Genomic DNA, 12,634 nt, shown 5'->3' with positions numbered 1-12,634 from the left:
TTTATATGCTTTCGCACTTTTTTATCACCCCACTTCTTGGCTATTCGTTAAACTGAATTGTGGGTGTGGTGAGGGGTGTATTTATAGGCATTTTGAGGTTTGGGAAACTTTGCCCCTCCTGGTAGGAATGTATATCCCATACGTCACTAGCTCATGGACTCTTGCTAATATGAAAGAAATGAATTTATCAGGTAAGTTCTTACATAAATTATGTTTTTTTATTCTTTGTTAAATGAAAATGAACTAATTTTTTTTTTGTACTTTATACTTTTGGCCACTCCTGATGCAGAAAAGTTAAAAAAAACAAAAAAACTTTTATGCCTTTCAGATAGAGCATGCAGTTTTATGGTACTATTCAAATTTACTTTGATATATTTTGTTAAGCTATACCTAGGTCTAAGAGCAGCAGTGCACTACTGGGAGCTAACTGGTGACTCATGGCTACACACAAATGCCTCTCCAAATCCAGTCCCATGTCCCACCTCTGGAACTCACTTTAACTCAGCAAGTTATAAAGCATTTTATTATTGGGCTGCCACATAAGAACATTTTCTTTTTGTATTTGCATACTTTAACAATAAATTTTCAGCTAGGCATTACAAAGAAGTGAAATCCAGGAAGGACACTTTTATATTGACTTATCAAGAGCCTGTCTATATAGGGTTTTGTATTTTTCTTTCTCTCCCTATTTTAGTAAGTAAAAAAAAAAAAAAAATTATATCCCTGACGGTGCATATTTAAAAAATGTGTGTGTGTTTTTTTTTGTTTTTTACTTTCGATTTCAAGTATGTCTTGGGTTATGTATGTATGTGTATTCTGGAAATGTTCTTGTAAATATTATTTGTTTGTAATTGTCCTTTTTAAATATATGTAAAATCCTAGTTAACTCTCCCTGGAAATTTACATATGTTTTTGTATATTTCTTCTAGGGAACCTGCATTCATGATGGAACTTGGCAATCGGCTATTCATGGGGTCGCAGATCAGGGCAATCTAAGGAAACTTAGAAAGCAGTTCCCACTCAAACCTGTTCCAATTGTTGGTGCAAAATTGAAAAGAAGGTTAGTACTTTAGTGTGTGGTTTATTTCTTTTATTTTTTTCCCTTTTTAAAATATCAGTTTTTCTTTTACAAGATATGCCGAGTCCACAGGTTTCATCCTTACTTGTGGGATATTATCCTCCTGCTAACAGGAAGTGGCAAAGAGCACCACAGCAGAGCTGTTATATAGCTCCTCCCTTGACTCCTCCCCCCCAGTCATTCTCTTTGCCTATGCTAGTAATAGGAAGGGTAAAGTGTTAGTGGTGATAAAATGATAGTTTTATTTTCTTCAATCAAGAAGTTTTTTATTTTAAATGGTACCGGTGAGTACTATTTTGTTCAGGGAGGATAAGGAAGAAGAATTCCCCCTGAATTTGATGATCTTAGCAGTAGTTACTAAGGTCCATTATGGTTCCCACAGATCTGAAGGTAATATGGGAAAGATCTTCAGTGTGGAGGACTGTCTCATGCAGCAAGCAGCATTTGAGGTATGTTTCAGCCTTATATTTTCTGAGGAAACTTTGTATGTCAGAATTGGCTGTATTAGTTCCTTATAGTGGGAACAAGGTAAGCAGTAGTCCTGTAAGGGTAAAGGGAGTTACTGTCCTACTGGGTGTTTTCGACAGACATTTTTGCAGCACTTTATATACGCAGCATTTTCTTGACACTGGGATTTTGTTTCACATATAACCTTTGATAAGGGCTCATGAAAGAGACTTTATTTGGTAAATATATAGTTTGGGGACCACATGGCTGTTATTAACCGCTTCCCATGCGGTAGTTGAGTTTTTTAGTGCGACATCCATTGTGGGCGGGGCCTATTTTCGCGCCTCAGTTGCGCAGTTTACTTTGAAGGAGACAGCAGAAATTAGCTCCGGTTGGGCCCTATCTGTGTTCTATACTATCTGGATTGGTGTCGATTCGTTTGGCAGGTTTCTGGAGGCAGGTAGGCGCCACAGCAGAGCTGTGGCAAGGTGCAGGAGTCGTTTTTCAGCAATTTATAATATTTTTGCTTGAATGTTCCTGTAAAGAGTAAATTGCTTCTTGCATATAGTATGCAATAATTTTTGGAAACTCTGCTTATTTATTCTTACTTTTGAACGATTATAGACGTTTTTAAGTGTGTTTGAGAAAAAATGTGCGCTTTTATTTCTTAAAGGCGCAGTAACCGTTTTTTATTAATTTAATTTTTGCAGTAAATAAAGTGTTTTTCAACTGTTGTAGTTATTACTACTTTGTTTAACATGTCTGACATTGAGGAAACTCATTGCTCTATGTGTTTGGAAGCCATTGTGGAACCCCCACTTACATTGTGTACCACTTGTACTGATAGAGCCTTACACTGTAAAGATCATATTTTAGGAAATGATAGTATGTCTAAGGATGATTCTCAGTCTGAAGAGAATCAGGATATGCCATCCAATTCTCCCCAAGTGTCACAACCTTTAACACCCACGCAAGTGACACCTAGTACTTCTAATGCGTCTAGTTCTTTTACTCTGCAAGATATGGCTGCAGTTATGTCTACTACTCTCACTGAGGTATTATCTAAACTGCCAGTTTTGCAAGGTAAACGCAGTAGGCCAGGTATTAATGTAAATACTGAACCCTCTGATGCTTTAGTAGCTATTTCCGATGTACCCTCACAATGCTCTGAATTGGGGGTCAGGGAATTATTGTCTGAGGGAGAACTTTCAGATTCAGGGAATGTGTTACCTCAGACAGATTCGGACTTAACGTCCTTTAAATTTAAACTTGAACACCTTTGCCTGTTGCTCAGGGAGGTCCTAGCGACTCTGTATGATTGTGAACCTATTAAAATTCCCCCTGAAAAATTATGTAAGATGGATAAATATCTAGAAGTACCTACTTACACTGATGTTTTTCCGGTTCCTAAAGAAATTTCGGAAATTGTTAAAAAGGAATGGGATAGACCAGGCATACTGTTCTCTCCCCCTCCTAATTTTAAGAAAATGTTCCCTATATCAGACACCATCAAGGACTCTTGGCAAACGGTCCCTAAGGTGGAGGGAGCAATATCTACTCTAGCTAAGCGTACAACTGTACCTATTGAGGACAGTTGTGCTTTCAAAGACCCTATGGATAAAAAGTTAGAGGGTCTTCTAAAGAAGTTATTTATTCACCAGGGTTTCTTGTTACAGCCTACTGCCTGCATTGTTCCAGTAACTACGGCGGCGGCTTTCTGGTTTGACTCCCTTGAGGAGTCTCTGAAAGAAGAGACGCCCTTAGAGGACATTTTGGACAGAATTAAAGCTCTCAAGCTAGCTAATTCTTTTATCACAGATGCTGCTTTTCAGATTGCTAAATTAGCGGCAAAAATGCAGGCTTTGCCATTTTGGTGCGCAGAGCGCTATGGTTAAAATCATGGTCTGCTGATGTATCATCAAAATCTAAGCTTTTAACTATTCCTTTCAAGGGTAAAACCCTATTTGGCCCTGAATTGAAAGAAATCATTTCAGACATTACTGGAGGTAAAGGCCTACCTCAAGACAAACCTCTTAAAATGAGGGGTAAACAAAATCATTTTCGTTGCTTTCGAAATTTCAGAGGAGTACCCTCTGCTTTCCCTTTCTCTACTAAACAGGAAGGAAATTTTGCTCAATCCAAGTCTGTCTGGAGACCTAACCAGACCTGGAATAAGGGTAAACAAGCCAAGAAGCCCGCTGCTGCTACCAAGACAACATGAAGGGGCAGCTCCCGATCCTGGACCGGATCTAGTAGGGGGCAGACTTTCTCTCTTTGCTCAGGCCTGGGCAAGAGATGTGCAGGACCCCTGGACATTAGAAATTGTGACCCAGGGGTATCAACTGGAATTCAAGGATTTTCTCCCAAGGGGGAGATTCCACCTTTCACGTTTGTCTGTTGACCAGACAAAAAGAGAGGCGTTTTTACGCTGTGTAAAAGACCTCTATACCATGGGTGTTATTTGTCCAGTTCCAAAACGGGAACAGGGACAGGGGTTTTACTCAAACCTAAACAAATTTCTCAGAACCCCATCGTTCAAGATGGAGACTATACGAACAATCTTACCAATGATCCAGGAGGGTCAATTCATGACCACCGTGGACCTAAAGGAGGCGTACCTTCACATTCCTATCCACAAGGATCATCATCAGTTTCTAAGGTTTGCCTTTCTGGACAAACATTATCAGTTTGTGGCCCTTCCCTTTGGGTTGGCCACAGCTCCCAGAATTTTCACAAAGGTGTTAGGGTCCCTTCTGGCGGTCCTCAGGCCACGGGGCATAGCAGTGACGCCCTATCTGGACGATATCTTGATTCACGCGTCAACTCATCATCTATCCAAATCTCACACGGACATAGTGCAGTCTTTCCTGAGAACTCATGGTTGGAAAGTGAATGTAGAAAAAAGTTCACTTGTTCCATTCTTGGGAACTTTGATAGACTCGGTAGACATGAGAATTTTCCTGACGGAGGTCAGAAAATCAAAAATTCTAATCGCTTGCCGAGCTCTTCAGTAGCTCAGTGTATGGAGGTCATTGGATTAATGGTAGCAGCGATGGACATCGTTCCGTTTGCTCGCTTTCATCTCCGACTACTGCAGCTGTGCATGCTCAGACAGTGGAATGGGGATCATGCAAATTTATCTCCTCAGATAAATCTGGATCAAGAGACCAGAGAGTCTCTTCTTTGGTGGTTGTCACAGAATCTGTCCCAGGGAATGTGCTTTCGCAGGCCATCGTGGGTTATAGTGACAACGGACGCCATCCTCTTGGGCTGGGGTGCGGTCTGGAATTCCCTGAAGGCTCAGGGGACTTGGACTCCCATGGAATCTCAATTACCAATCAATATTCTGGAACTGAGAGCAATATTCAATGCGCTTCAGGCGTGGCCTCAGTTGGCTTCGGCCAAATTCATAAGATTCCAGTCGGACAACATTACGACTGTAGCATATATCAATCATCAGGGGGGAACAAAAAGTTCTCTAGCGATGAGAGAGGTATCAAAGATAATCAGATGGGCGGAGAACCACTCTTGCCATCTATCAGCAATCTATATCCCAGGTGTAGAGAACTGGGAAGCGGATTTTCTAAGTCGTCAGACTTTTCGTCCGGGGGAGTGGGAACTTCATCCGGAGGTGTTTGCATCATTGATTCAACAATGGGGCATGCCGGAATTAGATCTGATGGCATCTCGACAGAATGCCAAACTTACACGTTACGGATCCAGGTCAAGAGATCCCCAGGCTGTACTGATAGATGCTCTAGCAGTACCTTGGTCGTTCAACCTGGCTTATGTGTTTCCACCATTTCCTCTCCTGCCTCGAATGATTGCAAGAATCAAACAGGAGAGAGCTTCAGTAATTCTAATAGCGCCTGCGTAGCCACGCAGGACTTGGTATGCAGCTCTAGTGGACATGTCCCCTCTGCCACCATGGAAACTTCCATTGAGACAAGACCTTCTCATTCAAGGTCCGTTCCAACATCCAAATCTAAATTCTCTGCAGCTGACTGCCTGGAGATTGAACGCTTGATTTTATCTAAGCGGGGATTCTCTGAGTCGGTCATTGATACTTTGATTCAGGCACGCAAGCCTGTCACTAGAAAGATTTACCATAAGATATGGCGTAAATATCTTTATTGGTGCGAATCCAAGGGCTACTCATGGAGTTAGGGTTAGGATTCCTAGGATTTTGTCCTTTCTCCAAGAAGGATTGGAGAAGGGATTATCAGCTAATTCCTTAAAGGGACAAATTTCTGCTTTGTCAATTTTACTACACAAGCGTCAGGCGGATGTCCCAGACGTTCAGTCTTTTTGTCAGGCATTAATCAGAATCAAGCCTGTGTTTAAACTTATTGCTCCGCCATGGAGTTTGAATTTAGTTCTCAATGGTCTTCAAGGGGTTCCGTTTGAACCCATGCATTCCATAGATATAAAGTTATCTTGGAAAGTTTTGTTTTTGGTTGCTATCTCTTCTGCTCGAAGGGTTTCTGAGCTTTCTGCATTACAATGTGATTCACCTTATCTTATATTCCATTCTGATAAGGTGGTTTTGCGTACTAAACCTGGATTCCTTCCTAAGGCTGTTTCAAATAAGAATATTAATCAGGAAATTGTTGTTCCTTCCTTGTGTCCTAATCCTTCTTCTAAGAAGGAGCGTCTGTTACATAACTTGGACGTGGTTCGTGCCTTGAAGTTCTACTTACAAGCGACCAAGGATTTCCGTCAAACATCTTCTCTATTCATTGTTTATTTTAGGGGCCAGAAAGCTACGGCTACCTCTCTCTCTTTTTGGCTGAAAAGCATCATCCGCCTGGCATATGAGACTGCTGGACAGCAGCCTCCTGAAAAAATTACGGCTCATTCTACTAGAGCTGTGGCTTCCACATGGGCTTTCAAGAACAATGCTTCTGTTGAACAGATTTGTAAGGCTGCGACTTGGTCCTCCCTTCATACTTTTTCCAAATTTTCCAAATTTGATACTTTTGTTTCTTCTGAGGCTATTTTTGGGAGAAAGGTTCTTCAAGCAGTGGTGCCTTCCGTTTAGGTTCCTGTCTTGTCCCTCCCTTTCATCCGTGTCCTAAAGCTTTGGTATTGGTATCCCACAAGTAAGGATGAAACCCGTGGACTCGGCATATCTTGTAAAAGAAAAGGATTATGCTTACCTGATAAATTGATTTCTTTTACGATAGTCCGAGTCCACGGCCCGCCCTGTCATTTTAAGACAGGATTTATTTTTCAAAACTTCAGTCACCTCTGCACCTTTTAGCTTTTCCTTTCTCTTCCTATACCTTCGGTCGAATGACTATAGGGAGGAGCTATATAACAGCTCTGCTGTGGTGCTCTTTGCCACTTCCTGTTAGCAGGAGGATAATATCCCACGAGTAAGGATGGAACCCGTGGACTCGGCATATCGTAAAAGAAATCAATTTATCAGGTAAGCATAAATTTCCTTTTTTAAATGGGATCAATATACATAAACCAATTTTTTTTTTTTTTTTTAGAAAGGGATATAGGTTTAAGTACCATTTTTCTAATATTTAATTTTATTCTTAGCCTTTTAGTAATTAAATAGCATCCACATCATTAATAGTGCTTATGTATATAGCATGTATTATTAGACACTTTCTGTTAGTGAATTTAAAATTTTGAGGGTTTCTACCACTTTTTTAAATTTTTACCATGTTCTATGAAAATATTCAATATGAATTGTGATAAACATGGATTCTCTTAACGTGACTGACAACATTTTTGCCCCCCCCCCCTTTTCTTTTTTTTATTATATAATACTTAACCCTAAACATCTGCTTGTCTTTCTAGTGGGTTTTATCTGGTTTCTCTTATAGTATAAAGGCTAAAACACTGTTATAATCTAGAACCATAAGTAATGTGTTGTGGGGGGCAAAATATTACAATATTTATTGATATAGTAAAAGAACAGATGAATGGTGTTCTGTTAAAATTACTTTTCTTGCAGGGGTGCAGTATTTTACAGCAATGAACTGAAGGAATATGCTATTCCGTTCCTTGGAGCAGATGTGGCAGTTGTCAAAAGGACGCAACGATTCTTGCATGAGAATTATCAAGAAACTCCTGTGAGTGGGTTCAAATATCTGGTTTATAAGACTATTTATTTTAAAGAAATCCCCCCCCCATAAAATTACTTTTCTTACAGTATTTAATTCTAATAGACGTTTAATCTAGTCATCGTTGAGATGCACAACATTTATACAGAAAATAAACTACTCTTACCGTATAGACGGAAACACCAGTATTTGTAAAGGAATTGTTCTAGGTTACTAGGACGATTCCACTAATTGTGTTTTTTTGTTTTTCCATAGGTGCAATATTCTGCATATGTAGCTGTGGGTGGTATTGCATCTGTAATCAAATTGATATTTGTTGGAATACTTTTTTTACTTTTCACACAATTTAACTGTGGACGACAGCTTTTAATAAAAGTAAGTGTTATTCATATATATCCAATTCTTAAAAAAAAAAGTGTATGTATATATATATATATATATATATATATATATATATATATATATATATATATATATATATATATATATATATATATATATATATATATATATTAATTTTTTCTTTTGATGCTTTACAGTATCCAAAATTCTTTTCGTTTGGATTTTTTTCAAAGGAAGGACCAACACAAAAACAGGTAATTGTCCTCCATCAGATTTCTTCATTGGATTTATCCAATTCTAGAATTCCATTTGTAATCATGGGTCGATCGCAATCTTTTCGAAAAATCTTTATTTTTAAAAAAAAAAATTTGCTACTAAAAAACCCACCATTAAAGTCTTTGGGGAATTTTGTTGATAAATCATTTGATACATTTTTCTAAAGGATTGTGATTGGCCCCTGTATGTATCTTATTGCATGTTTTAATTTCACTTTCCTTATTAAAGGGGTCCTGACACTTCATGACTTGCACAGTACTTTGGGGGGAAGGATGTTAATATTGTTAGAGATATATATATAGATATAGATATATATAGATATAGATATACAGATATACAGTGGATATAAAAAGTCTACACACCCCTGTTAAAATATCAGGTTTCTGTGATGTAAAAAATGAGACAAAGATAAATCATTTCAGAACTTTTTCCACCTTTATTGTGACCTATAAACTGTACAACTCAATTGAAAAACAATCTGAAATCTTTTAGGTAAAGGGAAATAAAAAACTAAAATAATATGGTTGCATAAGTGTGAACACCCTTAAACTCATACTTTATTGAAGCACCTTTTGATTTTATTACAGCACTCAGTCTTTTTGTGTATGCGTTTTTCAGCATGGCACATCTTGACTTGGCAAGATTTGCCCACTCTTCTTTGCAAAACACTCTAAATCTGTCAGAATGCGAGGGCATCTCCTGTGCACAGCCCTCTTCAGATCACCCCACAGATTTTTAATTTGATTCAGGTCTGGGCTCTGGCTGGGCCATCCCAAAACTTAAATCATCTTCTGGTGAAGCCATTCCTTTGTTGATTTGGATGTATGCTTTGGGTCGTTGTCATGCTGAAAGATGAAGTTCCTCTTCATGTTTAGCTTTCTAGCAGAAGCGTGAAGGTTTTGTGCCAATATTGTCTGGTATTTGGAACTGTTCATTATTCCCTCTACCTTGACTAAGGCCCCAGTTCCAGCTGAAGAAAAACAGCCTCAAAGCATGATGCTGATACCACCATGCTTCACTGTGGGTATGGTGTTCTTTTGGTGATATGCAGTGTTGTTTTTGCACCAAACATATCTTTATCTATATTTTCGAATAATGGCCAAAAAGTTCAACCTTGGTTTCATCAGACCAGAACACCTTTTTGCAACATGCTTTTGGGAAACTTCAGATGTGTTTTTACAAAATTTAGCCGGGCTTGGATGTTTGTTTTTTGTAAGAAAAGGCTTCCGTCTTGCCACTCTACCCCATAGCCCAGACATGTGAAGAATACAGGCGATTGTTGTCACATGTACCATTCAGCCAATACTTGCCAGATATTCCTGCAGCTCCTTTAATGTTGCTGTAGGCCTCTTGGCAGCCTCCCAGACCAGTTTTCTTCTCGTCTTTTCATCCATTTTGGAGGGACATCCAGTTCTTGGTAATGTCACTGTCGCACCATATTTTCTTCACTAGATGACGACTGTCTTCACTGTGTTCCATGGTATATCTAATGCCTTGGAAATTCTTTTGTACCCTTCTCCTGACTGATACCTTTTAACAATGAGATCCCACTGATGCTTTAGAAGCTCTCTGCGGACCATGGCTTTTGCTGTAGGATGCGACTAACAAAATGTCAGGAAAGACCTACTAGAACGGCAGATCTTTATTTGGGGTTAATCAGAGGCACTTTAAATGACAGGTGTGTACTGACTGCTATTTAACATGATTTTGAATGTGATTGCTTAATTCTGAACACAGCTACATCCCCAGTTATAAAAGGGTGTTCACACTTATGCAACCATATTTTTTTTTTTTTTTTTTTTTTTTTATATTTCCCTTTACCTAAAAGATTTCAGTTTGTTTTTCAATTGAATTGTACAGTTTATAGGTCACATTAAAGGTGGAAAAAGTTCTGAAAGGATTCATCTTTGTCTCATTTTTTACACCACAGAAACCTGACATTTTAACAGGGGTGTGTAGACTTTTTATATCCACTGCAGTGGATATCAAAAGTCTACACACCCCTGTTAAAATGACAGGTTTCTGTGATGTAAAAAAATGAGACAAAGATAAATCCTTTCAGAACTTTTTCCACCTTTAATGTGACTTATAAACTGTACAACTCAATTGAAAAACAAACTGAAATCTTTTAGGTGAAGGGAAGTAAAAATAAAAAAAATAAAATAATATGGTTGCATAAGTGTGCACACCCTTAAACTAATACTTTTTTAAAGCACCTTTTAATTTGATTACAGCACTCAGTCTTTTTGGGTATGAGTTTTTCAGCATGGCACATCTTGACTTGGCAAGATTTGCTCACTCTTCTTTGCAAAAACACTCCAAATCTGTTGGATTGCGATCGCATCTCCTGTGCACAGTCTCTTTCAGATCACCCCACAGATTTTCGATCAGATTCAGGTTTGGGCTCTGGCTGGGCCATTCCAAAACTTTAATCTTCTTCTGGTGAAGCCATTCCTTTGTTGATTTGGATGTATGCTTTGGGTCGTTGTCATGCTGAAAGTTGAAGTTCATCTTCATGTTCAGCTTTCTAGCAGAAGCCTGAAGGTTTTGTGCCAACATTGACTGCTATTTTGAACCGTTGATACTTCCCTTTACCTAGACTAAGGCCCCAGTTCCAGCTGAAGGAAAAACTGCCCCAAAACATGATGCTACCACCACAATGCTTCACTGTGGGTATGGTGTTTTGTTTGGTGATGTGCAGTGTTGTTTTTGTGCCAAACAGATCTTTTGGAATTATGGCCAAAAAGTTTAACCTTGGTTTCATCAGACCAGAACACCTTTTTCCTACATGCTTTTGGGAGACTTAAAGTGATGGTAAAGTTGCTGCCTGTTTACTCTTTATTTATGTATAACATTACTGTGTGGCAATAGTCGCTATGTTTATGTCTGCAAAAATCCATAATAAACATTTATAATCAATTGTTTTGTAAAACGTTGGATACCTTTATTTGCTCCTCCCATCTCTTACTTCCTGTTAAAGATCTAGCTGTAGCCAAGAGCGGTCCAACCCGCTCAATACGTCACTATTTTTGCTCGCTCCTGGGACATGCGATTTGGGCTTGTGCTCTTCTACCAATCAATCTAACTATCTTACTGACATAACTGACGGAATTCTTAAGCGTGACTAACACAGATGCATAACACGAGAGTGTGCATGTAATCATTGACAGACAGCAATGACTTGCGCATGATCTTTAGAGGAATGGGGAGGGTCAGTAAAAGTCCAGCTCGCCTAATGGCCTGGATTTCAACAGGATAAAAAAAAAACGTGATCACGAAAGGAAAAAAATAAACGGAGCCGGGTGGACTAAGGAGAGAACAAAATCGGTCTTTTAAAACGTAATAGTAGCTATAAAAAAATAAAACAGTCATGAATGAAAGTCATATTCCATTAAATATATTTATCTAACCGCGGGTATGCAGACACGCAACTTTACCATCACTTTCAGATGTGTTTTTGCAAAATTTAGCCCGGGCTTAGATGTTTTTCTTAGTAAGAAAAGGCTTCCGTCTTGACACTCTACCCCATATCCCAGACATATGAATAATATGGGAGATTGTTGTCACATGTACCACACAGCCAGTACTTGCCCGATAGTCCTGCAGCTCCGTTAATGTTGCTGTAGGCCTCTTGGTAGCCTCCCAGACCAGTTTTCTTCTCGTCTTTTCATAAATTTTGGAGGGACGTCCAGTTCTTGGTAATGTCACTGTTGCGCCATAATTTCTCCACTTGATGACTATCCTCACTGTGTTCAATGGTATATCTAATGCCTTGGAAATTCTTTTGTACCCTTCTCCTGACTGATACATTTTAACAATGAGATCCTCTGATGTTATGGAAGCTCTCTGCGGACCATGGCTTTTTATGTAGGATGCAACTAAGAGAATGTCAGGAAAGACCTACTAGAACAGCTGAACTTTATTTGGGGTTAATCAGAGGCACTTTAAATGATGGCAGCTGTGTACTGACCCCTATTTAACATGATTTTGAATGTGATCACTTAATTCTGAACAAAGTTACATCCCCAGTTATAAGAAGGTGTGCACAATTATGCAACCACATTTATTTTAGTTTGTTTGTTTATTTCCCTCCACCTAAAAGATTTCAGTTTGTTTTTCAATTAAATTGTACAGTTTATATTATATATTTTTTACATCACAAAAACTTGACATTTTAACAGGGGTGTGTAGACTTTTTATATCCACTGTGTGTGTGTGATATATATATATATATATATATATATATATATATATATATATATATATATATATATATATATATATATATATATATATATATATATATATATATATATATATATATATATATATATATATATATATTAATCCTTTAATGGGTATTTTTCCCTGCAAGCAAGGATTGGGGCTATGCTGTGTTTATGTAAATCTC

General features: G+C 38.4%; 1 protein-coding gene across 2 annotated transcripts in view; it reads left to right on the top strand.

Moving 5' to 3' along the window:
• LOC128656889 (saccharopine dehydrogenase-like oxidoreductase) overlaps window positions 1-12,634 on the top strand; it is a 109,307-nt gene that overhangs the window by 57,578 nt on the left and 39,095 nt on the right. For both annotated transcript variants that reach the window (XM_053711054.1, XM_053711055.1), the window contains exons 6-9: window positions 930-1,060; window positions 7,497-7,614; window positions 7,861-7,980; window positions 8,145-8,201. In XM_053711054.1, the coding sequence (XP_053567029.1) occupies window positions 930-1,060; window positions 7,497-7,614; window positions 7,861-7,980; window positions 8,145-8,201 (426 nt within the window). The remainder of the gene's footprint in view (window positions 1-929; window positions 1,061-7,496; window positions 7,615-7,860; window positions 7,981-8,144; window positions 8,202-12,634) is intronic.

This window comes from Bombina bombina, chromosome 4 (genome assembly GCF_027579735.1).
Source record: "Bombina bombina isolate aBomBom1 chromosome 4, aBomBom1.pri, whole genome shotgun sequence".
Lineage (NCBI taxonomy): Eukaryota > Metazoa > Chordata > Amphibia > Anura > Bombinatoridae > Bombina > Bombina bombina.
Note: the sequence above shows the minus strand (reverse complement) of the source record. Positions and strands in the feature narration are given on the sequence as shown.